At 45.6% G+C, this 27514-nt stretch overlaps 4 protein-coding genes across 6 annotated transcripts in view; 2 read left to right on the top strand and 2 right to left on the bottom strand.

Annotated features, from left to right (window-relative positions):
• EFTUD2 (elongation factor Tu GTP binding domain containing 2) overlaps positions 1 to 6495 on the bottom strand; it is a 42849-nt gene extending 36354 nt beyond the window's left edge. The window contains exons 1-2 of one of the 2 annotated variants that reach the window (XM_031965993.1): positions 6367 to 6495; positions 4202 to 4310 (exon numbers count right to left, since the gene is read on the bottom strand). In XM_031965993.1, the coding sequence (XP_031821853.1) occupies positions 4202 to 4306 (105 nt within the window). In that variant the 5' untranslated portion in view covers positions 4307 to 4310; positions 6367 to 6495. Of the gene's footprint in view, positions 1 to 4201; positions 4311 to 5700; positions 6031 to 6366 lie in introns of those variants that run through there. The other variant, XM_031965994.1, reaches the window with a different exon arrangement.
• Positions 6496 to 6585: 90 nt separating this feature from the next.
• CCDC103 (coiled-coil domain containing 103) lies at positions 6586 to 10286 on the top strand. 2 transcript variants are annotated; one of them, XM_003768425.3, is made up of 4 exons: positions 6586 to 6801; positions 7830 to 7981; positions 8162 to 8306; positions 9420 to 10286. In XM_003768425.3, the coding sequence occupies exons 2-4, from the start codon at positions 7839 to 7841 to the stop codon at positions 9867 to 9869; spliced, it is 738 nt and encodes a 245-aa protein (XP_003768473.1). In that variant the 5' UTR covers positions 6586 to 6801; positions 7830 to 7838; the 3' UTR covers positions 9870 to 10286. The 2 variants fall into 2 exon arrangements, with proteins under 2 accessions (XP_003768473.1, XP_012403899.1); XM_012548445.2 differs by lacking the exon at positions 6586 to 6801 and adding an exon at positions 6830 to 7380.
• Positions 10287 to 11992: 1706 nt separating this feature from the next.
• FAM187A (family with sequence similarity 187 member A) lies at positions 11993 to 14692 on the top strand. Its single transcript, XM_003768426.2, has one exon. The coding sequence runs from the start codon at positions 12191 to 12193 to the stop codon at positions 13424 to 13426; it is 1236 nt and encodes a 411-aa protein (XP_003768474.1). The 5' UTR covers positions 11993 to 12190; the 3' UTR covers positions 13427 to 14692.
• On the bottom strand, positions 14563 to 25802 carry GFAP (glial fibrillary acidic protein). The gene is made up of 9 exons (XM_031965995.1): positions 25318 to 25802; positions 23789 to 23849; positions 23337 to 23432; positions 22266 to 22427; positions 21772 to 21897; positions 21419 to 21639; positions 20259 to 20302; positions 17559 to 17644; positions 14563 to 16994 (listed from the first exon to the last, which is right to left on the bottom strand). The coding sequence occupies exons 1-9, from the start codon at positions 25767 to 25769 to the stop codon at positions 16956 to 16958; spliced, it is 1287 nt and encodes a 428-aa protein (XP_031821855.1). The 5' UTR covers positions 25770 to 25802; the 3' UTR covers positions 14563 to 16955.
• Positions 25803 to 27514: the final 1712 nt, after the last annotated feature.

Raw genomic sequence — 27514 nt, 5'->3', positions numbered from 1 at the left:
TTAAAATAATGCCTCAAATGAAATACTGAAACAAAAAGTTGGGATGAAATATTTTTCCAGGTTAAGAAAACTAAAGGTATGCAGGAGAGGTCTGTAACATGAGGGTAAAGGTCTGTCTGGAGTTCACCAACACAATTAGCTAAAGTGGCTGAAGCAGCAGCAGCTGCCATTTTAGCTCTCATCCTAGAGACAGAGAGGGGACTAGACAACTGCTCAGAAAGAAATGATCAGATGCCCTTTGTTGACGCTGAGTACAGTTGGGGCTTCCTGGCAATATACAGTTCTGGGTCCCAGTTCCAGGGTGGAGAGGAGTGCTCTTTTTTTTTTTTTGGGGGGGGTGGTGGTGCTAGTGATCAATCACAAGGGAGCCTTGGCCCCAGTTCCAAAGCAAAGAGGAGTTGCTAACATTTGCAGCTGAAGAGGACCCGGGGCCCTGAATAAGGACGAGAGCACAGACATCACTCCACCCTGGAAGCACCAAAAATTTGCAGATGTCCCCACAACTAGTAGATCTGAAAAAAAAAAAAAAGGCAGCAAAAACCACCTGAAGCTTGGCACAGTGCTTCTCCACCTTCACCTTCCAATTTTAACATAAGGGTTAAAGACAAGAAATAGGCTGGAAAACTGAGCAAACAAATTAAAAAAGAATTTGTTCTAAAAGTTTCTAGGGTAGCATGGAAGACCAATGCATAAACTCAGTAGCAAACAACAATGTGATAACAGCACCCCAAAACCCTCAAAGAAAAATACTAATTAGACCCAAATTAAAAAAGAATTCCTAGAAGAATTAAAGAAGAACATAAGTGGTAGAGGAAAAACTGGGGAAAAGAAATGAGAGTGGTACAAGAAAATTATGAGAAAAGAATTAACAGCTTAGTAAAAGAGGCACAAAAGAAATAATGAAGAGAATAACACCTTAAAAAACAGAATCTGCCAAATGGTAAAAGAAGCACATACATGTATGCTTGTGTACACACATGGCCCCCCTCACACCACTGAAAAGAAAAACTCCTTAAAAAATGCAATCTTTACAGCAAGAGTCTCTGATAAAGGACTCATTTCTCCAATATACAGAAAACGGAGTCAAATATATAAGAATATAAGCCATCCCCAAATGATAAATGATCAAAGCATATGAAAAAATAGTTTGCAGAGGAAGAAATCAAAACTATCTATAGGAATATGAACAAGTGCTCTAAATCATTTTTGATTAGAAAAATGCAAATTAAAACAACTCAGGCACCACTTCCAATCTGTCTGATTGGCTAATATGATTTAAAAAAAAAAAGATAAATAAATGTTGGAGAGGATATGGGAAAATTGGGACACTAATGCACTGCTGATGAAGTTGTGATCTTATCCAATTATATGGGAGAGCAATCTGGAACTATGCCCAAAAAGCAACCAAATTTTTCATACCCTTTGAACCAGCAATACCAACACTAGGTCTATATCCCAAAGAGATCATAAAAAAAGGAAAAGGACCTAAAATTGTACAAAAATATTTACAGCAGAGAAACAAATAGCAAAATAATTAGAAATCAGAAATAAAAAATACACTGGAAACAGAAAGAGTTAACATAAAGGGTTTGAGCAGAATCTAATATGCTTTAGCTAAAGAATAAAAGGTAGAAATAGCAAGCATAATCTCAGACAAGGCAAGAGCAAAATAGACCCAATTAAAAGAAATAATCAGGAAGACTATATTTTGTTGAGAGGATTATCAAAAAATTTTTAACAGTAAGTTTCTCTAATAAAGACCTCATTTCATATATAGAAAACTGAGTCAAAGTAATAAAAATAAGAGACATTTTCAAATAGAAAATTGGTCAAAAGATATGAACAAGCAATTTTCAAAAGAAATCAAAGTTATATATACTTAATATAAAAAAAGCTCTAAATCACTATCAATTAAATAAATGTAATTTCTTTATAAGAAATAATAAATGAAGGGCAGCTAGGTGGCGCAGTGGATAGAGCACCAACCCCGAAATCAGGAGGACCTGAGCTCAAATGTGGCCTCAGACATGTAATACTTCCTAGCTATGTGACCCTGGCCAAGTCACTTGATCCCAAATGTTTCAGGGAAAAAAAAAAGAAAGAAAAATAATAAATGCTGAAGGGGATGGGAGAAAATAGGCATATTAATACACTACTATTATAGTTTCAACTATTCTAATCATTCTGGAAAAAAATTTGGAACTAAGCTCAATGGGTGATAAAACTATGTATTCTCTTTTGACTGAACAATGCCAGTACTAGATCTGTACCCCCAAATAAGTAAACAAGTTGTGGCATATGATTGTGATGAAATACTACTGTGCTGTAAGAAATGATAAAGGGATGTTTCAAAGAAACAACAAGACTTATATGAACTGATGCAAAGTGAAATTTGAAATCTGAGAGTTCACTGTGCACAGTAATAGCAATGTTGTAATGATGATGGACTGTGAAAGACTTGGCTATTCTGATCAATACAACGATCTAAGATAATTCCAAAGAATTCATAATGGGAAAAAATGCTATCTACCTCCAGAAAAAGAGAACTAATGAATACTGGGTATAAATTGAAGTATAATTTTCTCAGTTTGGGACACTAATACATTGTTGGTGGAGCTGTGAATGAATCCAACCATTCTGGAGAGCAATCTGGAATTATGCCCAAAAAGTTATCAAACTGCATACTCTTTGACCCAGCAGTGTTTCTACTGGGCTTATATCCCAAGGAAATACTAAAGAAGGGAAAGGGACCTGTATGTGCCAAAATGTTTGTGGCAGCCCAGTTTGTAGTGGCTAGAAACTGGAAAATGAATGGATGCCCATCAACTGGAGAATTGCTGGGTAAATTGTGGTATATGAATGTTATGGAATATTATTGTTCTGTTAGAAATGACCAGCAGGATGAATACAGAGAGTCTTGGAAAGACTTACATGAACTGATGCTAAGTGAAATGAGCAGAACCAGGAGATCATTATATACGTCAACAACAATACTGTATGAAGATGCAATCTGATGGAAGTGGATTTCTTTGACAAAGAGACCTAATTCAACTTCAATTGATCAATGATGGACAGAAGCAGCTACACCCAAAGAAAAAAAATACTGGGGAATGAATGTAAACTGTTTGCATTCTTGTTTTTCTTCCCAGGTTATTTTTACCTTCTGAATCCAATTCTCCCTGTGCAACAAGAAAACTGTTTGGTTCTGCACACATACATTGTATCTAGGATATACTACGACATATTCAACATATATAGGACTGCTTGCCATCTAGGGGAGGGAGTGAAGGGTGGGAGGGAAAAATCGGAACAGAAATGAGCGCAAGGGATAATGTTGTAAAAAAACTACCCTGGCATGGGTTCTGTCAATAAAAAGTTATTTAAAAAATAATAATAATAATAAAAAATAAAATAAAAATAAAAATAAATTTAAAAAAAGAATTAATTAAAAAAATTTTTTTTCTCAGTTTAAGATTTTTCTTGGTTTGGTTCCCCCACCCCTATATGGCTAATATGGAAATGTTTCCATGATTTCATATACATAATTGATATTATATTGCTTGTCTTCTTAGTGAATGGGAGAGGGGGAAAGGAAGGAGGAAAAGAATACTAAAAATAAATAAATAATGAATTTGAAAAAGATAGACAAAATTCCAAAATGTCATATCTCCTGAAAAATTTTCATCACTGAAAGAAGAAAGGAAAGGAAAGGATTTCAGATTCTCTATCTTGGCAGTTAGGTGGCACAGTAAATAAAAGAACTTAGCTTAGCGTAAGGAAGATCTGAATTCAAACATTAAGATACTAGTGCCTAACACACTAAGATGTGTGACTCTGGAAGACCTAGTTTCCTCAACTATAAAATGGAGATGGCAACAGCACCTACCTCCTAGGAGTATTATGAAGATAAAATGAAATTATATCTATAAAATGTTTTGTAACCTTAAAGGCCTATGTAAAGGCCAGCTATTCTTTTTTTGGAGGGAAGGCATTTGGGATTAAGTGACTTGCTCAGGGTCACAGAGCTAGTAAGTGTTGAATGTTTGAGATTGAATTTGAACTCAGATCCTCCTTACTTCAAGGTCTGAGTTCTATCACTGCACCATCTAGCTGCCTACCTATTATTTCCAGTGGCAAAATTTAATTGCCCCCATCCTGGAGGGAGGGAGGGAGAGTAAACTTTATTTTAAAGTAGTCTTACCTCATCAAGATCTTTGGCTTCTCTACCCAATTCATCATCATCTTCATCAGAATCTAGCTCTGGTCCAATATAATTCCCAAACTCATCATAGAGGTCTGTGTCCATGATGCTAAATATCCATAAGGAAGAAAACAAAAATGAGTAATGTCTGGGCAGGAAAAGGAGGATTCTATATGCTCTTTCTTCTGGTTATGAATAACTATCTTTAAACTAGTCTCTATTTCAGAGATTATTCAAAATGAACATGCATCTATTCAGAACTGCTAATTTTTGCCCCTTCCTACTTCTGTTATGCTAGCTGCAGAGCAAAATACAATTACCATGCTGTATGTTTCTTGAAGGCCAATAAATAAAGCTCCCTATATTTCTGTACTATTTCCCCTACAGAGCAGCTCCCTCCAAGCTCCTCCCCCTGTAAGAAATACCAACTTAGCATTAACTATTTTCTAAGATTAACCTGTTTGATGGAAACTTTGTGAAGTTTAAAAGTACTATTTGGCTTCCTAGAATTTTTACATTTTCAAAATACTTTAAGAACTGTTCCCATTTCATCCAAACTTATAAGTTCCATAAAGCAAGAATTGACTCATTTATGTTTTGCATCTCTCCAGCAAACAGCAAAGTGTCTTTCATATAGAAAGTACTTAATAAATATTTCTTCATTTATATATACTGTCAGCGTTGCTTAATTGACTAATTTTTACTCAACCTACTTTTTTTCCTCCCTCTTTCTTTTCTGGCATGGTTAAGTGGATAACAAAGGGATACATTTGGAAGTGCAGGCAATATAAAGACAAAAGACATCAACAAAAAAATTTAAATCAAACATTTATTGAATCAATTTTGAGTAAAGGCATGAACACGCCTCTATGTCCCTTACTAGGCTTCTCCTCCAGTGCTCCAAGGCAATAAAGCATCACTAGTTCTACAACTGGCCCACCAGAACTATATTAGCTCAGGCAAGTCCTAGCCAGGCTAGAAAAATGTCTTATACCGAGTACAGTTCAAGAATGAGATTAACTGAATATTCAATAACAGAGGGTATGTTACATAGTAAATCACCAAATAATGACCTGTTTTATTTTGCTTTTAGCTAGCTTACCACTTAATAAACTTTCTTCCAAAGTTTGTCAGGATTTAAATGCAATGTTTGTATGAAAGAACACATCCTCTCGGTATTGGGGATTAAGGACTCCAAAAGCCTTAGAGTAGTTTAAAACAACTAAAGCTTAAAGATACTATATATATATATATATATATATATATATATATATATATAATCAGTAGCACCCTGAATAACAGAAGCAGACTTTTTATCTGAAGGCCTTGGATTCACTGCTCTAACACACATGATGAGGAGGGGGTGGTCTAGTATAATTAGTTAGACCTGAATTCAAATCCATTTCAGAAACTGACCAGCTGTGTTTGCCTTTGAGAAGTCACAACCTGACAGTCTCATTTTCCTCATCTGTAAAATGGGGATGATAACAGCCACCTACCTCAAAGGATTTCTGTGAGGAACACATGAGGCGACATATAAGGCTCTTTGTCAATCTCAAGGTGCTTTATAGCCGTTAGCTAAGGTGATGATGTCACTTAACTCCTTGGGACCTCATTAGGAATAAAGTACTTAGGACTTGGGAATTATGGGGAGAAGAACCTTAAAGCATTTGGATAAAATACACATCACTGTTTATTTAATTCCACAAATGCTCATTTAAAGTGTCTATTAAGTTTCAGATGCTGAAGCAAACTGCGCGTTTGTGAGGCGTCGGGCTCTGTGCAAAACCGCAACGACAGTTTCTGCCCTCAACAAGCTTCCATTCTATTGTATTCCTTGCATGAAGGAAGAGGCGCGCAGCAGTTAGGAAACCCGCCCACGGTTCCCGCCCGCCCAATCGGTGACACGCCGGTCCCCCCCCCCCCCCCCCCCCCCCCCCCCCCCCCCCCCCCCCCCCAGCTCCGGGCCCGGCCCACTCATGCCCGCTTCTCGCGGGGGCCCGAGGACCGCGGGCTGAGGAGAGTCCGCTCGGTCCCCTAGGCCTCAGTTTCCGCCTCTGAAAGACGGAGGAGTTTATTTTTAAGATGCGCCCCCTCCACCTCTGCCGGCCTCGGATCCCATCCGGTCCCGCGTACTCCCCGAGTTCGGGCCGGTACCTCCTCACCTGCGGCTTTAACTCCCGGATTTCGATACCGCGCTTTCTTCGCCAGATGCGCCGGAGCTTGCGCCGCTCGCTAGGAAGGACCCCCCGGCCTCCCGAAGATGTGCCAGACCGTATGCGACGCTCACCAAGAAGGACCCCACGCGACATCGAGGCCACGCCCCCTTCCGCCGCTGCCCGCCCTTATGCCTGAGTCGCCGGAGTAGGATAGTTCCATTCCAGCGTGACGGGATGATTTGAAGGGGAACCCGGAACAGGTCGGAAGTGAAAGCTTAACGGCCTAGGCGAGATCGAGAGAGCAAACGCGGCGTTCCTCTGATCAGGCGTCTCCGACGGCAACTCGGACGGGGAAGGGCCTCCGGCTTGATCACGTGGTTTTCTTGCGTCAAATGGTTGCTACGCAACCGCCTCGGCGTGGCTGGAGACAGAACCGCCGCGGTAAGAGAGGGAGAGAATCAGTACTTTTCTTGGGATTCGGGGTTTAGGAAGTGGCGATGGCTGGTTAGGAAATTAGGGTCGCCTCCGTCCTGCTCTGCAAGTTCCGAGGCGGTCGGAACTGGGCCAAGAGCAGGACGCCTGGGCTCTGTGGGCCCCCCACCCCGACGCAGCCTTTCTGATGCGCCCCTTTTGGGGGTGGCGGAAGGTCGCGGTGCGGGGGAAGAGCGCTTGCTCTGCAGTCGGGGTCGGAGAGGTCTCCCTGTGTCACCCCGGGCAGCTCACCCCGTGTCTCGCGTGGATTCCCCGGGCCTGGGCGGGGCCCATTCTGAAGGAGCTTCCCAAACAGGGGGACAGATGGGCGCTGGTCTTAAAGCTCTGATCTGTTGGGCCTTGCGGAGGGCAAGGGAGGCCACAGTAGTGTTGGGCTTTGGGGGGGGCTAGCTCGGACTGAGACCGAGGAGAGAAAGGGACTAAACGTACAGTGCGATTCAGGAAATGTTTGTGCAACCAATAACCGGTGCGAGACACAGCCTCTGGGCTGTCCTTAATGGTGGATAGAACACTGGACTTTCAATCAGGGTAACTTGAGTTTGAATACTGCCTCAGACATGTGTGACTCCGGACACTCTGAAGCTCAGTTCCTCATCCATGAAATGGGCACAATTGTATTTGTCTCATAGTGTTGTTGTGAGATATATAGGTTTACACCTATGTGTATGTGTGTGTGTGTGTGTATGGACAATATATGTGTAATGCTTTTTGTAAACCTTAAAGAATTATGTAAACATTATCCATTATTATTTCTAATGAAACAATGCAGTGAGTTGGGACCGTGGACCGTTGCTGCATCTTTTAGATCCTTTCTCTTTAAAATGAAGACATTTAATTTTTGTACTCTTCCCTTGGAGATGAGTGATAATTTGGATAGAGTGCTTCAACCTTTTAGGGTGGCAAAGAGTTATCATGATGAGTAACTTTTTCCCGTAGCAAGGACTCACTGCTGTGCTTCACCTCTTTTTCATTCCCAGGTTCTGGATATGGAAAAGACTGACACCATTGATTTTAAGGCTCTGGAGAAGGAGTTACAAGCTGCAGTAGCTGCTGATGAGAAATATCAGAGAGAGAATGCTGCCAAGTTCCGGGCCGTGGAACAGAAAGTGGCTTCCTATGAAGAGTTCAGGTTAGCTCACGCAACTTTTTCCCAGAGCTGTCATCCCTGCATTACGTGGCCCAGTTAGCCTAGACAGTTACAGCACCACATTCCTTTTGGGGTTCAGGAGCCATGAGGGCAATAGCTTCATACCTTCACATCTGGTGTGATTCTTTCCTCCAATTCTATCTAATTATTCTTTGCCCACAGGGACATTGTCCTTGCATCACACCTGAAGCCTTTGGAGCGGAAGGACAAAATGAATATCAAGAAGACAGTGCCTTGGAACTCTCTTGTGACAAGTACCACTGCCCAAAAAGGCATCACTCATGAGGAGAGCACTGATATTTCCCAGGTGAAATAGCCATTTCATGGTCCCTTGGAAAAGCCTAACTCTAACATGTAGTACTTCTCTTTCTTAATTAACTTTTACAGAACTTTAACTAGTAGAAAGTTTCCCTAGACAAAATTCAATCCAATCAATCAGTACACAATAGCAATATCAATAGTGTGTGCCAGCAGGGGGTCTTCAGGGGCTCAGTGTCCCAGAAGACAATTTTACTAAGGTTCTACTGTACCATAAGGTACAGAACCACTTGTGTGTGTAGTCATACTTACAGGGGATGGTCTGTCTTTCAAGAATTGTAAGGGTGCATATGTGCCCTAGGCATCCTGAGAATCTCAAGGAATTGATCTTCTCTGGGGAAGAGGCATTCCCTAGCAGGTCATTGCCTTGAGGGAAAGCCCCATTCCCCTTGTATTTGAGAAATCCAAATCATTTAGGTTTAGAATACACAGACTCTGGGCTGTGACAAGTACAGGGTAAAGAGCCAATTCATGATTTGGATAAGGAGACAGGCTGTCAGAGCTCGGCCAGTCAGAGATGCCTCTCAGATTCCACCACTCTGGCCAGGTTCTCTGTACTCTCCAGAACAGAGGTGCCAAACCCTAATAGAAATGGATTGTATTGTGTTATATGTTCCCAATTCAACAACTGTTTACATGCTAGCAGAAGCTGCACCAAGTCCAGTTGAGGGAATGAGGACTCCAGGGGCTCAGTATCCCAGAGGATATTCTGCTAAGGACATATGGTATAGAGTATGGTCCCACATAGTGACGTGTGCAATTGGATGAGGAGACAGGATCTGTCAGCTCTCGGCCATTCAGACCTTACCTCTAGATTTCCGAGGCCTGTGGTCAATTTCCCATCTTAAACAGACTATACCTGCTTTTCATAAATGTCCATTATGCAATGCAAAACCCCGTTGTTAATTTCAGACCCTGTTCCCCAAACTCTCCCTTGTGCCTGAGAAGGGGCAAGTTTGAAACAGCCTGTGTCATGTGAGGAAGGGTTTATTTTTCCTAAGATAAATTGAGTCAGTAGAAAAGCTACGAATAGAGCCTGAAAGTATTGACTCCTAAGTGTCCTGGGGGGCTCTAACTCTGTTCACTCTTCCCTTTGACCTAGAAGGGAGATTGTCAGCCTGAGACATCAACAGATTTCTACAGGACATGGCGTCGCTGCCTGCAGAGTGGACCAGAGCGCTACCAGGCCCTGCTGCGGCTTGGGGGCCCCAGCCTGGGCCACCTTTTCCGGGCAGATGTGGGGTTTGGACTTCTGGGCGAGCTGCTGGTGACACTGGCAGAGAATTTTAAGCCAGCGGACTGTGCTGCTGTGCTGAGAATCCTTCTTAGCCTGTCCAGGACTGGCCGTTTTGGCCTCAACTTGAACCTGCTGAGCAGTCCTGAGAGGGAGAGCTGCCAAAAATTATTTCAGAAACTCCAAGGTTCGGATGTGACCAGGCCCACAGAGGAAGAACTGAGTCATAGTGAGCAAGAGCTGCTGAGGCCGTACAGCAGGAAAGATGGGCATGAGAAACTCCTCCAGGAGCTCGCAGAGCTGTACCAAATTGGCTAGGGGTGTTCTCTTTCTCAGGCTACAGGGCAAACCCACCTCGATAGTGGGGGTTTGTTTTTTCCAGACAGCCCTTAATAATGCTGGCCATCTTGCTGTCTGATCCCAAAGTTTTCCTCTTCATCTTGTCACTTCACAACTGTGACAAAAGGTTGTTTCATCCATCCTACCTTTAAGTAGCTCTGTTTAAGCTATATGACTCCAAACAGCCAAAGGCTCCTATGGAAACATTAGAAAATCACAAAAAATTTGGCTTCTCATCCTTGAAACCTATTAAAAATGGCACTGTGGCCTGAAGATTAAAATCCTCCATCCTAATCCTAACCACCGATTCATGCAAACAGAGTTTTAAAATCTATGATTATATTCATTAATGTCTACAAGGATTCACTCCATGCCAATAAAGATATTTTATTGATACTTTGATACCTTATTGGGGGGAATACCATTTTTCCCCAAGAACTGAGTTTTTCTGAGTTGTACTGTGGGGAATCCTGAGTTGTCAGCAGTAGTTTGTGAGGTTACCCAGGCTTTGGAGGGAGGTTCAGACTTGCTAGGCTATAGACATACTTATTTTTATTTCTTTTCTAGGATTTATGAAAGAGAAAAACTTTGTTCTCAAGGAGATAGGATGAAGGTTGTGGGAGAAAAACAATCAAGAAGTATTTATTAAATGTCTGCTATGTTTTTGCACTAGACAATTTAAGAACTTAAACAAAGGATTTTATATTCCATCAAAAAGATTACTATCTAAGGTGGTTAGGGAAGAGATAAGGAAAGGCTTTGTGTAGAAGATGGTGTGGGCTTAAAGTGAGGAGTTCTATAAGGCAAAAAGGCAGAAGGGGCATTCTGGGTACAGGAGCAGGCAATTAAAAAGATACAGAGAAGGGAGATAATGCCAGGTGTGAGAAATATGGGAAAAAACCCACTGGTTTGACCAGATTAGCATGCAGGAAAGGAAGTAATATATATAATGGAGCTGCAAAGATAGATTGGGGCTAGATTGTGAAGGGTTTGAAAAGTTAACCAGAGCTTGTTTTATCTTAGACATAATAGGGAGCCACTGAAGTTTATTGAGTAAGGGAGTAACATAGTCAGACCTGAGCTTAAGGGAAATAACTTTGGCATCTATATAAACCCACATAGTAATGGGAAGTTGCTGGTTTTATGTGGGAGAGTAAAGTTGTAGATTAGGGGAAAGGTGAGTATAATAATGGATAGTAGGAATGACAAATTTAATAAGTAGTTAATTACTTTTATTTGGAATAGCACCAAAATTTTTGGTTCCTAAGACCAATGGATGACTATTATCCTTTAAAAGTGAGAAAGCCATGGGTTTTAAGCATGGGTTCAAGATTGGTGTGGAATGAAATGAGTTAGGAAGACTAATAAAGAGGATAATGTAAAAGTTCAGGCAAGAGATGATAAGGACCTGAATTAAAGTGATGCTTCTATGAGGATGGAAGAGGAGTCATACAAAATTTGTTGTACACATAGATATACATATTAAGATCTGTCAACTGATTGGTTATAGTGTGGAGGGGGAGGCACAGGAGTCTAGTATAGCTCTGAGGTTGCGAACCAAGGAGAATGGAAAAATTATAGTGCCATTGACAGAAGTAGGGAAAATTTTGGAGGAAAGATGAACTTTGTTTTGAACATGTTGAGTAGAAATGCCTATGAAACATCCAGTTTGAAAAGCGAGCCAGGCCCCTCTTCCCACCTCCTTCCCATCTAATTCTGGCTTTATCAGTGGAAGCCTTGTCCACACCAGAGGAGAGACTAGGGCTGGATAAATGGATCTATGAGCCATCTCCATAGAGGTGATCATTAAATCAGGAGAGATGATTTGTTATCAAAAAGAGGAGGAACATCCAGAGTTAAGGAAAGGATCCTGGGGGAGAAGGGAAAGGGGTGAGCCAGCAAAGGAAACTAAGGAACGATCATTGGAGGAGAACCAGGAGGGAGGAATGCTGTGAAATCCCAGCATACAGATCGGAGTATCCAGAGAGTGTGGTGAGCAGCATCCAGGCTTCACAGAGGCAGAGAAGGCTGAAGTGATACCAGCCCATCTGGCCACCATCCTATCACCTCCACGCAGGCATTCTAGAACAGAAGGACTGATTCTAGAATGATTTTATTTTTCATGAGAGAGGGTCAGGTCTAAAAAAATTCTAATTTTCAATTGGAATAGTAACAAAGGAACATTCCCAGCTGGGCTCTGGGTCCTTGAGAATGAAGCTGGGGGAGTGATTCCCTGCTAACCCAACCCTGTGGGGAGCCCCTTGTAGCCCACCTTCTCTTCTCCCTCGGGCTTCCCCAGCATGAGCTTGGCCCATCTCCTGCTGCTGCTTTGGAGCTGGGGAAGCCTCCGGGCTTTCGATCTGGTAGAAAAGGAGAACATTTTTCAGAAGGTCCCGTGTCCCGCCTTCTTGATGTTTGACAACGCGGCTTACCTGGCAGACATGACCTTTGAGCTGCCCTGCCGCTGCAAGCCCGAGGAGGTGACCGCGGTGGTCTGGTACTACCAGGAGCACATAGGGAGCCTGCACACCAGAGTCCTGACGGACTTCGACGGGCGCGTGATGGTGGACTCGGGACAGGTGCGGGTGGGCAGCAGCATGCTGGCGCGCTTCAGCATCCGCATGTTCAGCCTGCTGGTGTTCCGGGCCCAGCCCGAGGACTCGGGGCTCTACCTCTGCGGGACGCGCCACGGCGACTATTTCTACGCCTACGACGTGGACATACAGAGCAGTCAGGAGATGGTGGCGGCGTTCACTGACAAGGGCCAGGAGCCTCGGGAGGACGAGGAGCTCGGGGACCTGCACATCTTCACCACCTTCTGGGAGTGGACGCGCTGCGACCGCTGCGGGGTTCGGGGGGAACAATGGCGGATCGGGCTCTGCTACCTGGAGAAGCCGGGCCTCTCCTCCCGGTTCCTGAAGAACGTGCCCGACGTGGTGTCTTGTGGCTCCCAGGCGGTGCCAGGAAACCTGCGCACCGCGGCGGGCCGCCGCCGTCCGCCCGAGCTGATGGTGCGGAGCTGCATGGTGCCCTGCAGGAAGGAGGCGCAGAGCGGGCTGATGGCCATCTTCACCTTCATCTCCAAGCTGGGCAGCAAGCCCTGGGTTCCCAAAGTGCCCATTCAGTTCCACAAGCAGAGGCTGGGCCACGGGCTCATCATGTCCTGCCCGGGGGCGCGGCCGGAGCACGCCGTGGCCTGGGACAAGGACCGCCTCCGCCTGTACCGCACCAGCTTCCTGAAGGGGGTCAACCGATCCATGAGGGTGTTCATCGACCACGGCAACCAGTTCCACATCCGGTTTGCCCAGCTGAACGACAGGGGCACCTATTACTGCTGGCGAGACGGGGAGATGGTGGCCGGCTTCCGCGTGACCGTGACATCCCGCGGCCGCTACTACGCTTCTCTCTCCGACCCCGAGACCCAGTACGCCCTGCAGGCCGCCTTGGTGGGCTACGTGCTCATCACGGCCGTCTTCGTCCTCATCCATTTATGCCGCTGCTGCTGTTATTTCTTTGTCTGCTGCCCTGAACTCTAGACTTTCCCCTGAGACCTTGAAGACCAATTATTTATTGAATACATTAGTGAAATGTTAGAATTCTAACGATCCTGCACCATGATGGGAAGGAGGCAGGAGCACCCACGGTTGGCTGTAATTCCCCAGCCTACTATGGAATGAACAGTATCATGAGCACAGACTAGGGAAATGGGTCTGGGGTCAGAACCGGGACTTGCTCTCCCTTCCCCTAAACGGGGGGGGGGGGGCTGAGAGATGGGGGCTTAGAGCTTTCCTTAAAGATGGTGGGGGGGGGGGGGGGAGAAGGCTTCATGGATGGCGAGGATCTGTGGAGCTGCTGCTGCTTTTGGAAAAAACCTCAGCCGCCACTGGGTTCTTCTAAGTTTTAAAAACATCTTGTTTGTAAACTACATTAGCTCAGTGTAAGCGGTCCCGAATGATGCTGCACGGGAAGGGAAGGGCAGGAAGCGCTCGGTTATGCTCCCCACTAATGCTGAATGAAGAGTCCTATTAGCACGGATGGGAGATGGAGAGGGCCAGAGGCTCCGGGGTAGGCTGATGTGAGGAGGCTGGCGCGGTCCCCTCCCCGGGGGAGAGCCAAGAGGTGGGCTCCCTTCCCTCCTGTTCCCTGACCTTCCCTTAGGCACATCGTTAAAAGGCAGCTCATTAAAGCCAACTGAATCCATGAGTGCGACTGACAGCATACGTGATAGAGCACCGGGCTGCGCGAGTTCTCTCCCAGCTCTGTCCTGCCGCAGGCAGCCAGGCTTGGCTAGCTTCAAGGCCGGACTCCGGAGGGAAAACGGAGTGGGCTTCTCACGGAGTAACAGGGACACACAGCTCGGGCCTTTTTCTGGGCCGCCAGCTAGGGAAGGTGGTGCTAAGAGACCTGACTCACGGGCTGAGGTGCGAACCCAACGATATTCGTTAGGGAGGTTGGTGATGGGGCACATGTGGGGCCCAGATCTGTGAACCAGCGCTGGCCACCCTAGTTAAAGGGGATGGAGAGGAAATCGGGTGGGCTAAGTGCCCAAGGAGACTGGCCAGCAGCTCTCAGCTGTGATGGAAGCCAAACGGGGGAGACAGCAACGCTTGCTCCTGCCCCGGTTCTGTCCACAGGGCTTCCCTCTCAAACATAACTCAGGTGCTCACTCTAGTGAATGCAAACCGCTTTATTAGGTATCCTCTGCGACTGACTAGGTTAAAGTCAGCAATGGCGAAGCAGCGAGGTGACAGAACTAAAATAAAAAGCCATGGTTGAAGAAAACTCGAGCAAGAGGAAAGGTTCTCCATCATCTTCCAAGGTCCCGCCTGTTAGTGTGAAGTGGGGGTCCTGGAACATATGCCCCCAAGTCACTTCTTAGGCTACCCATATTCCTACACTACCAACCCTTTGCTCAGCAAGACCTTCTACAGAATGCTAAGGAGACACACTGGGCCAAATGCTACATTTAAATCTAAGCCTTTTCAGCCTAATCTTTTCCTCTGATTCTTTTCCTCAGTTTTCCAAGGCTGATATGTGTGGGAGGGAGCGAGCGGTCATTAATACATTAGAAAAACAGCTAATCAGCAATGTGAGAGAGAGGGATAGAGAATAGATAGTATCATCCAAGCAGCCTCTGCAATGTGTAGGGAGCACCAGTGGTACTTAGCATGGGTGTCTATCAGAGAAATTACTGGGGGAAAGAAGCACTCCACTAAATTTGACTTGAAAAACTAAAGTTTAAACTTATACTAAGAAATGGGAAATTATTGACCGTCCTATTTGAATTTATGAGAGAAAAAGGAAGGAAAATCAGGATTGGGTTTAGAATCTAATTTATATAGAGAAGAAATGGGGGGAAATGGGGAAAGATGAAGAGCTATTAGAGGTGGGATGGCATAAAAAGGATTATAAGATTCTAATTGGACAAGAAAGGGGCCTTGGAAAAAGATATGTGCTCCTCTACTCTTGGTAGTCTCTCTCAGTGTACTTTCTCTAACAGAATCTAGCATTTGTAAAAGGATGGTAACCTCTTAATTGCCATGAACCAGAGGCAAGAGGAAGCTAATGAAGCATGAGAGGAGTTCTGGTCTATGCTCTGTCTACCTGACTCCAACTGAAGAAAGGGGGAAAAGGAAGAGAAGGTTTGATTGAACTAGGTTTTCACCCTAGGGCTTCTTAACAGATCAGAATCTCAAGTTTTTATTTGAACTTCTTCAGACCTCTCTTGACCCAAACCTGGGAATTAGCTGGACAGCTCTCTCCCCGTTCCCTCCCTACCTCTGATCCTCTTTCTCCCGCTACATACACCAGAAACTTTCCTACACTCCAAAATACTCTGCTCCCTTTCCCTCCCAATTTGAAGAGCTAAGAATGGAACTCCAAGTAGCTTTCTCCAAGTTTAAGCACTTTCCAAGCCTTACTCCCCTTAAATGGTTTTATTGCAACCATATTTTGGGGGAAGATACTGTAATATTGATTCTCTGAACTTTACTTTGTGACTTTTCCAAGGTGACTTAGTAAATGGCTTGTGAGCCCATGATTAGTTTCCCTAAAGTGAAATGGTTGGGCTAAATAGTCTCTAAAGTCCCTTCCAGCTCTAAATCCATGATCCTAAGTATGAGGGACAATGGGTATGAGTAACAAGGGACAATATATCATATTACCAATGACTCCTAAAGTCAAATATGAGGATATTTAATTCTACCAGAATTCAGAAGGCAAGGGAAAAGAATATTGGATTTGGAGTCAGAATACCTGGGTTCAGATCCTGGTTCTAAATGTAGCTGTGTAACCTGAGGCTCTCTGAGGCTTAGTTTACCCTTCTTTAAAATTGGAATTATAATTCTATCTACCTCACAGACTTATTGCAAGCAAATGTAAATTGTAAACCTTAAATATAAATATATGTGTGAGTTACATAAATGTGAATTATAAAGAATAACAGTACTATCTCTATAAATATCTCCAGCCTCTCCCAGGTCAGGACCAGAAAACAAGAGATCAGCCCCTTGCCTTGTCCTGAAGACCCCTGCTTTCCCCTTGACAGTTTTATTTTTTCTTTTGCAGCTTGATAATAAGGGATCCAGACAAACCCCCCACCCCCACAACCTCCAACACCACCTTTCTCTCTCCTAAGTCTAGGAATGACAGCTCTGAACTTCTTGGTGCTCTGGCAATAGTTGCCATAGAAACAAGGATGTGGGGAGGGTCAAGGGGGAGCAACCTCCAGCAATGTACTCCCCTCTGATTCAATCTCCTCCCTACTAGCCTAAACCAAACTGATTTCTAAACACCTCTCACATCATCCCCTTATGATTAGTACCAGAAATATGGACACTAGAGGTTTATCCTCTCCAGTTAGTAGGAAAGGAGGGACTGAAGAGTGGAGAAATTGTGACTGCCGACGGAAGCCTAAGACAGACAAAGCTGCCAAGATACTGGGAGTGGGGAAAGGGATTTGTTCTATGGCACTTGTGTGCGGTTAAATCTCCTACAACTTCTCACTTAGGGACCAAGGAAACCACTCTATCCCCTGTTGTAGAGGCTCTCTGGAGGAGCCCCAGTTCACACATCTTTGTGCTCCTGTGTGGATTCCTTAATGACCTAGATGGAGAGAAATAGGACATGTTTGATGGAAGAGAAAGACAAGGCACAGTTAGCCCAAATTATCTTCTACTGGCAGAACCTTTCCCCTGACTTAGGAAACTGGAACCTGTCTCCCTAGACTCCCCCTTTCTGCTTGTATCTGAGCCAAATGTGGGAAGAGGACACTCTTCAAATGCCTTTACTCTTCACTGAGATCATTCATCTAATGGCTTGTATTTCTCTGGGTTCATTCAGGTTCTGGTTCTAACACTAGCCTTGTGACCTTGGGAATACCATCTAGACACTTCGAGCTTCTTTTTATTCTTCTTTAAAATAGGGATAATATCTTTGCTAAAGGTTATAGATGCAATCTTGGTCAGGGACAAATTGGGAAGAAGGGGAAAAGTGGGCAGCAATGTGGGCTTCTATCTTTTAATTGCTTTCCCTTCCACATTATTTCTCCCCATGAGACACTAGTCTACTGCTCTCCCCTTCACCTTGGATCCCAGGAAACCCCTAGAGATTGAATTATCATTGTACTGGGCTGATGGGAAGGATTTCTCCCTATTTCCAGTCAGTTACCTCTCCATCACGCATCTCCACTGTCTTTACCACAATGCTTCTCTTGAGATGCCCCTCAGATACAGACTTGGTGTCCAAGCTAGTCTCTGCAGGCAAGAAAAAGCCACTTTTTATAGGCAAGTCCTTCTAGGCACCAGGATCCCCATCTATCTTAGTCTACTACCTATTGCTCAGTCATACAAGCTGAGCTCCAAGACAATATTCCGTTCTCCCACCACCCCCACGGAAAACTATCTTCTAATTTAAAAGTGGAGGACAAAGGTCACTGACTCACAGAAAAAATGAATCAGGGATCATAATGAAGTTAAAAGCAACTTCATTAGTTGTTTCTCCACCTCTTGGGAGAAAGATAAACACTCTACTTGCCTGTTTTTTAAATTAAGAACAGGGAATATAAAACTTTATTCAATATAAGAAAACTTCTTGGGAATATAATTTTCCTTGCAGGCCACAGTACAATATAATGAGAGAGATATGAAAACCAAGCCAAGGTCAAGGGGGGAAAAATAGAGAAAAACTGTGTATATTGGGGAAAAAAACCCAAAATGGGCAACAAAAGACATTGGTTTAATCAAGTCCTGACCTTATTGCTACCTCTCCATGTGGCCTTGATCAGAGTTGACCCTTTTGACTTGAGTTGCATTTTAGTTATAAAATGAGGAATTTGTTCTTGATGATTTCTAAAGTCCTTTCACTTTTGACATCCTATGGAAACGATCTTGGTTGAGTCCTTGGACAATCAAGGATATAAATCTTCTTCATATATGTACTGGAAAAAGTCTTGGACTTACAATCACATGGTATTGGTCAAGTCAATTCAATTTATATTAATTTACTGGGCTTCAGTTTCTTTATCTGTAAAAATGAGACCACTAGACTAAATGTGCTTTTTTTTTTCAATTCTAATTTTTTTTTGAAAAGGCAGCTGGGGGACTTGCCCAGGGTCACACAGCTAATAAGTGTTAAGTATCTGAGGCACTTGGGATTGACACCTCTGTTCCATACAATCTATACAATTTTCTTAAGCATAGATCTGACCAAGTCTTTCTCTTAATAAGTTTCAATAGTTCACTATTGCCTCTAGGATAACATTTAAATATCTGTGGTTAGTTTTTGCAGTCTTTCTAAGCCTGACCAGGCTCTATTCTGTCTTTTTAACTCTATTATATTAATTTTTTCTCTTCTTGTACTTACAGTCAATTTCTTTTCTGTTCCTCACTCCATTCCCCAGTTCCATGCATTGGCCATCTCCCATGCTGGGGAGATGCTGGGAATCCTCATAAAATCCTCTTTTACTTCAAGCACCACCTACCTTACCTGAAGTCTTAGTTGATCTATTACTAATCCCCTTCAATGACCTTGTATTTATTTCTATTTAATTTTTTTAATATATGCTCTGTGTATTCAGAATATATGTATTTGTATTTGTATATGTGTAAATTCTGTGTATGTAAATTATGAATTTATTAACTGGTTTAAATGTAAACTCTTTAGAGTAGAGTTTGTTTTATTCTTTGTTTTTGTCTCTCCCGAGCCTGGCACATAGTAGGTACTTAACCAGTGCTAGTTGATTGATGGATAATTAATTGAGTGATGGAATCCAACCCTTTCATTTTACAAGTTCAGTCAGGGAGCCAAGAGAAATGAAGCCTGATCTCTATTTATATTATGTTGAATATTAAGGATAACTATTATTTTGAGACTTCGTGGAAATTAGTAACTTCTCTTTCTCCATTACCTCATTTGTAATTTTTATCCCTTGCCTTATAATTAATGAGATTTTCCCGGAGTGAAAACATTCTTGCTGTTTAAATGGAAAACTCTACCAAGGCAAATTCCAACTCTAAATCATAGGAAAGTTTCAGGAGGTAGATAGTGGTTGGATGACTAGTCCATGAATCACATTGTAAGTGAGGAGGTGGGATCTGAATCCAAGTCTTTCTCTTCATCGCTGCCATTATGAATCTCTAGCTACCTTCAAGTCCCAGTTCTAGTTCTGATGCTTTTCTTGATTCACTCACTGGCTAGTACTGTCCCCCTTCCAGCCCCATGTTGAAATGATTGTGTATATATATTATATTTCTTTTCTGTGAATATGTCTACTCTTCTACTCCTTGAGGACAAGGCCTGTCTAGCTCTTTTATTTGTATCCCAAGCATCTTGCATGGTACCTGTACACAGTAGGTAATTTTAAAATGTTTGTTGATTGTGCCTAGACTACAAGTCCAGAACTTTATCTGCTATATTACACTGCCTCTTCTTCCCTGGAGTTATTGGAGGAACCCCACATAATCAGGAGATTATGTGAGATGTGGGATGGGGGGCAGTGAGGGAAGCTGAGAGACTGCTTTCTGTACCTCCCTCAGACTCCTAAAAATGAGCCTCAGGTGGGAGAATAGGGACTAAGAGCCAAGAGGGAGACTAAAAGTTATTCCATAGGTCTACTGAAGAAAGATTATCTAGGAACTTCCTTGGGATACTCTGATGATCCCTACAGGGTGCCTATTAGCAGGAAACCCTGGTGCTCCCAATTGCCCTTGAGGTTGAGACTTTGCCTCATAGACATTAGGACAGAAAGATCGCACTTTGCTACCTCAATAGCTGCATGGGACAAACTAGGAACCTTCCTATCAGGGAGCTCAAAGGGTCTCCTCCCTCTCCAAGACTTCAATACCCACCCCATTCCCTTATTCCACTGACCTCTGATTTGCAGATTGGAGAATGTCTGTACTGGGATGGTGATGCTAAAAGGGAGCAGAGAATGAACAATATGAGCAAGAGTGGAAAGGAGAGAAATGCTGCAAACTTTCTTTGCTCTCTGGGAAAGTCAGGGTAGGAAGTGAGGATCAAAACAACCTTAGATGCCTTTATTTGTTTTAGTCACAAATAGCCAGACTTATTCCATCAGTGACTGGGACATCTGAGATCTGTGTGATCTCTCTCCAGGATCATGGAAATGTGTATGCCCTGGTTTCCATGACTTTTGTCTAGCCGCGTGGCTTCCCAGACAGATAATATCAGACACATCTTGGTGGTGAATTGAGGGGATTTTTAGGATCAAAGCACATTTTCTTCTTCTGAGTCTGAGATGACTCCCCAGTAGAGAGAGACCCAGGGAAAAGGGAAAGAGATGACTTTGATGAGATAGAGTAGGGTTAGAAGTTTGGGGGAAAGAGGTATGAGAAAATCCTAAGGGAGGAGAAGGAGAAAGCAGATGAAGAATTTTCAGCAAAAGTTGAATTATGAGTGGAGAAAAGTGGGGAGAAATGGGAGAGAAGATAAGGAGTGATGGGAAGGGTGATGGGGTGTGATGATAGAGAAGGAGAGCAATGATAGGTATGGAGGTAGGTCTTGAAAAAATGGGAAAGATAAGACCAGGGAGGACTTTGGATTAAAAAAACCCCAAAGGTTACAGAAAGAGGAGAGGGAGAGTATTGTTCATGCTAAAAAATTAGATTCTAGCTACATCCCACGTCATTGATGGGCAAGGAGAGAGTCATCAGGAGCCAAATGGGACAAAGAGCCATGAAAACAAAGTCAAAGGGTCCATAAGTTTGGATAAGAATAGAGTGAGTAGGTTAGAACTGGCAGAAACATAACTAGGGCAGGGTGATGGAGCTTTGTCCTAGGGTACCAAAATTTAAATGATAATGATAGTATTGGCATTTTTGTAGCTATGGGATAAATGCACCTTTCCTTGCCCCTTCCCCATGGCAGCCTCCTAGCTACCTTTCAGGGCCCATTCAGTCACTCCAGGGCTTCCTGCCCTGGACATTGGAATGGCTATTTAGGTTCCAAGGACGGACCTCCCGGCGGGCTCCAGGGCGCGGAAGTCTCTGCACCCCGGCCGGCGAGCTTACCGGCTCTCCTCCCCTTCCAGCAGCTTCCTGTAGGTGGCAATTTCGATGTCCAGGGCCAGCTTGACGTTGAGCAGCTCCTGGTACTCCTGCAGGTGCCGGGCCATCTCGTCCTTGAGGCTCTGCCCTTCTTCCTCCAGCCTCAGCAGCGCCTCCTGGTAGCCCGCCGCTTCCCGGGCGTGCCGCTCCTCCAGCTCCCGCATCTGCCTCTCCAGGGACTCGTTCTTCCAGACAAGCCCCAGAGCTCATGTCTACGGGGGACCCAGCCAGGGGCACCTCCCTGGGCACCGCCCCCGGCCCCTCCCTGAGCCCCCCCGGCCCCCTGCGGGACCCCGTTCGCCCCCTTCCTTGCTCACAGTGCCACGAAGGGACTCCAGGTCGCAGGTGAGGGACTGCAGCTGTCGCCGGTACTCGTTGGCTTCGTGCTTGGCCTGGCGCAGCAGCTCCACGTTCCGCGCTGCAGCATCTGTCAGGTCTGCAAACTGGAGGGGATGGAGGAAAGAAAAGTCAGCGGGGCTGGGGAGGTAACTCGGGGGCTGGCACTGCAGGCACCGGGGAGGGGAAAGGTCAGATTCATGGAGGAGTGCCGACAAAAAAGACAGAGGTCTGGTGGGTGGGGGCAGATTCCTGATTCCTTCCTCAGGGCCCTCCCCAAGTTCCATTTACCCTAAACCACCCTCCCACTCCCACCCCAGCCCACTGATTCTCCTGCTTCCATCCTCTGCCCCCTCAGAGGAGCAAAGAGAGTCTTACAAAGAGTATTTCTGTTGGGGAGGAGACAGAGGGAAATGTCCTGGGCCGAGCCAGGGCACCTGGGAGCCAGAAGGAAAGGTCTGAGAAGCAGGCCTACCTTGGACCGGTACCACTCCTCAGTCTCCTGCATGTTACTGGAGGCCATCGCCTCGTACTGGGTTCGGATCTCACGCAGGGCAGCAGTGAGGTCTGGTTTGGTCACGTCAAGTTCCACATGTACCTGATGCTGGGCCAGCTGCTCCTGTAGCTCTCGAAGCTCCTGGATTGGGGAGGGGAGAGGTCAGAGGAAGGACCATCCCCAGCTACTGGATCTGACCGACTTTTCTTTTCTTCTATCTCATTGATTCCTCCTCTTCCCTGCCCAGAGACTGGAGGGTTGGAGATGATAAAGCATGGGGCCTGGGTATGAGTTGGGGAAAGAGGAATAATCATGGCCCTAGCAAAGCTAGGAAAGAATCTAAGGTTCTAAAGCCATGGGATGCCTCCTTTCTCTCTTCTCTTGTCCTTCCCTCTGGGGCATAGGACAAGACTGGCATGGTGATGGTGAGAGTACAGGTGATGAGTACATAGGGTACATAGATGAAATTGTGTGTGTATGTATATGTGTATGTGTGTGTGAAAGAAAGAGAAAGAGAGGGAGAAAGGGAGAGCGAGAGCGAGAGCGAGAGCAAGAGAGAGAGAGAGAGAGAGAGAGGGAGAGAGAGAGATACAGAGACAGAGATAGAGAGACAGGTATAGAGAGAGGCAGAGGAAAAGAGAGACAGAGACCAAAACAAAATGACACAGAGACAGAGAGACAGAGACAGGGACACACACACACACACACACACACACACACACACACACAGAGTCCCAGAAAAATGTGTGTGTGTACATGAGAGACAGGGGGAGTAGAGCGGAGAAGAGAGACAGAGGCAGAAATAAAGAAGGTGATACAGAACTCAAGAGATTGTGTGTGCATGTTTGTGGGAGACAGAGAGGGATATTGTAAGAGTCAGAGAAATAATGAAAGAGCAGAGAGAAGAAAGAAGCAGCTTGCCCATGGCCATGACTATGATGAGCATTATCTACATGTATACATGGGCACATGTGTATAACTGTCCTGTGTGTTTGGGGGCTCAGGGAACAAAAGGAGAAGGGAAATCCTGGTCCATCCTGGTTTTCTCACTTCTTCATGAATCTTCCTGAGAAAGCGGATCTCTTCTTGCAGAGACTCAACCTTCCGTTCCAGATCCAGGCGGGCCAGAGAAGCTTCATCAGCCTCCTGCGTCAGGGAGAGAACAACTAGCTCGGACCACAGGATATCCCTTTCCCCAATGCTACCCCCCACCCGCATACACATACATACACTCTCATTCTCCCTCAGCTCTGCCCCAGCTTCTGTTCTCCAGGGACAGGGCTCTTCACTGGGACAAGGAAATAGGACGGAGGATGAGAACAACAAGGTGGAAGCGGTGGAAGCAAGCCAGGCAAAGAGAAAGGGAAGAGCTTTAAGGAAGATGGATTAGGGAGAGACAAAGGCAGGAATGGGAGATGGGGCAGAGGCAAGGGGCAAGGACAGGCTGAGCATAGGGGGTGCCACCTTTACCGTTTCCCTCCAGCCCCTCCAAGTGCCCAGACCTGTCTGTAAGCTGTTAGATTGTTCTCTGCTTCCAGCCGAAGGTTGGTTTCCTCCTGGAGCCTGAAGGGAAGGGAACACACATTTATACAGTGCTTAGTATGTGCTAGGTGCTTTTTACAAATATCCTCACAACAACCCTGTGAAGTGGATGCTATTATTATCATTCCTATTTTTATAGTAAAGGAAACTGAAGCAAACAGTCACATAATTAGGAAGTATTGGAGGTTGGATTTGAGCTCAGGATTTGGAGTTTGTGATTTCAGGTCCGGGACTCTACCCATCTATTTATGTAGCATAGTGACCCCAAATTGCCCACGAGATATTTGAAAGCTACAAAGAGAAGGACCATAAAAATCCTCTGGGGTAAAAGGAAGTTAAGGAGAGAATAAAATCTTTAGCCTCGACACTGTATAAATGCTCCCACAAAACACACATTGAATAGAATCCTACTCATAGGTTTTCGGGACTGAAAGGGACCTTAGCTGTCAGCTGGTCCCATTGCTTCATTTGCCAGATGAGAAAATGGAGATCCAGAATGTGGGACTTGCCCCAAGTTATACAGCTCGTTAACGGATTATTTTCACACATTATTCCACTAATGCATCTATATCTCTATACACCATGATAAATACACATATAAAACACTCCCTCCCCTCCTTTTCCCTTCCCGCTCTCTCCAATAGTCCAGAAGGTTCTCTGAAGGGGTTCTTCCTATTGTCCACTCAACCTTGGACACCACAGGCCACCTGAGTACGTCTATTAAGAGCATGTGAGCAGATTGTCGACATGGCCCTGGAGTGAGAGCATTTCTAAATCTGGTTATCAGCTTGGCCCTACCCTATCCACTACTCAAACTCCTGCCTAGTACCTCAAAGTCCTATAGACTGGCTCCTTATCCCAGCTCATTCTTTGGACTTTCCATCTGATATTTTCCAATCTATCCAGGTAATCCAGATATCTCTGAGAACATGAGGGATAGTCAGTCTCTAGTAGGGATAAATTAATGAATTGAATGGCTAAAGGGCCGCCAGATTGTTAGAAGTGACCATGAAGAATGATGTGAACCGTGGTCTCACACACATCCTGCCACCTCCCTCTACCCTCACTCTTTAGTCCTCTCCCTTCCTTACTCCCCAGCCTGCCCAAAACTCCTTCTCCTTTCCAGGCTGCCTTCCTTAATTTTTCCCTCCATTCCTCAGGTGTTCCCCTAACACTGATGCTCACAGCTCACCCAAGGGTTCATCCTTGTCTACATTTTGGGTGTATCTTTTGGATGTAACAAGGACACCTCTTCTTAAATTGGGGGAAACAGACCATAACCTCTTAGATTCAGAGTGAGAAGGGACCCCAGAGATCTCTAATTCAGCCCTTTCATTTTGCTAGGGAGGAGACGGAATGTCAGAGGGTCCGACCTGCCCGGGTACCCAGTACCTCACCATAGTATTATGCTCCTGCGAGAGCCACCACCCCATCCAAGCAAAGCTGTGCCCTTCCCGCTCCCTCTCTCCTAGGCCGGCCACTCACTCACTTCTGTCTCAGAGTGGCCAGGTCTTCAGCCAGGTTATCTCTCTCGATCTCTAGCCGGGCACTGCTGGCAGTCAGCTGGTCCAGCTGGAGCCGGAGCCGATGCAGCTCGGCTTGGTAGACGTCGGCAAGCTTGGTGGGCTCCTTTCCCCGAAGCTGGTTGAGCTCCCCTGCCAGAACCTTGTTCTGTTGCTCCAGAAAACGCACCTTCTCGATGTAGCTGGCAAAGCGGTCGTTGAGCTCCATCATCTCGGCCCGCTCGCTGGACCGCGTCTCTTTGAAGCTGGCATTGAGAGCCTCGGCCACTGAGAAGTCAACCCGGGTGGGAAGCGGAGGTGGCATTTTGCTTGGGGAGAGCCGGGCCACTGGCGCCAGGCGGCGGGCACCCGGGAAGCGAACCACAACCTCGGAGGCGTATGAGCGGCGGGCAGAGGAGGTGAAGCGCCGTCTGTCCATGTTGGCCCTGGATCTGCCTGAAGCAGGGGGCCCCGAGGGGGCTTTATAGAAAGGCACATCCAATTCCACCGCCCCAGCCGTGGGTTTTTGGCACTGCCCATGTTTACTTTGGCACTGTCCCTTGGAACGGGATGAGGCATTGGCCAAAGCCCCCTGGGGGAGGCCTCTTTTCCCGCTCTCCCATCTCATTATTCTGCTGAAGGGAAGAGAGAGAGAGAGAGAGAAAGAAGGTCTCCCTGTGCTTGCTGGTGTTTGTATTCTCTGGGGAATTGGAATAAAAGTGTTCTACTGTGACTCACCTCATCATCTTTCCTACTCCAAACATAGGGTTTCTTGAGGACATTCCCTTTTCTGAACAGAGGCCAGGATGCTACCATTCCCCAGGACTTTCTTTCCATCCCTATTTCCCTCTACCCCAAAAGTTTTGGACATACAGCTTGGTCAGGGTCTATCCTGGCTCCTAAAATCTCGAAACAGAAAGGGACCTTCAAGATCTTTTAATCCAACCAGTCATTTTGGGGAAGAGGAAACTGAAGTCCAGAGAGGTCCTCAGTTACATCCAAATTCACTTAGATACCTGGTAACAAAAATAGCACTAGAACTCAGGCCCCCTTGACTTCTGTTCTGGCTCTTTCCATTTCTCATGATCCTGGAACCTTGTCTTCCTTCTTGACAGAAAGGGAGAGGAATGACTTTGGGGGGGGGGTGTGGAAGTTGGTCAAGTATGACCAAGGGGAAGATCTCAGACTCCCCTGGCCTTCTTGCATTGGATCCATGAGCCTCCTCTGCCTGGGTAAGTCCCCTCACCAGAGGCCAGAACTGGACAGCTCCACAAAGCATTACAGATGGTCCCGCTGCTGTGCTGTGCCGAGCTGTCTCCCAGGGAGAGTTCCCAGGGTCCCTTCCCCAGCACTCCATCCTCTCCCTTCTTCCACAAATATCTCACTGAAGATTTATGGTCCTTGAGTTCCCACACATTGAACCCTCTAAGTTCCCATGCAGAGGGGCTAGGGACTGGTACCCTGGGAAGTATGGGGATAGAGAGGAGGAGAACTTTGGAAACAACAAGTTAGCCCTTAAGGTAAACTTTGGCCTTGTTCCTCTCCCCTGTCCTGGGACCTCTGGTTCCCGTCTTGTCTCCAGACCTCTGTGTTCTTGCTGAAAACAGGATTCAGGCTCCAGGCTCTGACTGCCTGGGCTTCTGAGATAGGCATCCCGCCCTGGGCAGCCCCCCACTCCCTCACCCCACCCCTGCCCCAATTATTCTCAGGCTGCTGATTTTTACTAGCCTGGGCACCGGCTGAAAGGATTCTTGTTCTGGGTTTGGGGTTTGGGAGGAGAAAAATGTCTTCTCTCCAGGAGGCAAGGCCGCTTTTATCCCAGGGACACAAGACTGCCAAAGCAGGGTGCTGCCCAGGCCCCGGCTCAATGGGCTTCTCGGAAAGAAGCGGAGTCAGGCTGATGAGCAGTAGGCAGTGGGCTCTGTGCCCACCCTGGAGTCATTGTGCCTGTGCCAAGGTGAGTCATACAGCGGGCAAAAGAGGCTGGGTAAGGGAGAAGGGGCGGGGGAGTGGGAGCAAGGAGACCAAAAGCTACAAGAGAAATCATCTCCAGAGAGAGGCCCCAGCGCCAGCTTGCAGAGGGCTCACCCTCCCCAACTTTTTCCCACCAAGCCAACTTGACTCTCCCCACCAGAGTTTCTCTGAGAAACTTGGGGGAATCTTGAGTCTGTCTCACAAAACATA

Source organism: Sarcophilus harrisii, chromosome 4 (genome assembly GCF_902635505.1).
Source record: "Sarcophilus harrisii chromosome 4, mSarHar1.11, whole genome shotgun sequence".
Taxonomy (NCBI): Eukaryota; Metazoa; Chordata; class Mammalia; order Dasyuromorphia; family Dasyuridae; genus Sarcophilus; species Sarcophilus harrisii.
Note: the sequence above shows the minus strand (reverse complement) of the source record. Positions and strands in the feature narration are given on the sequence as shown.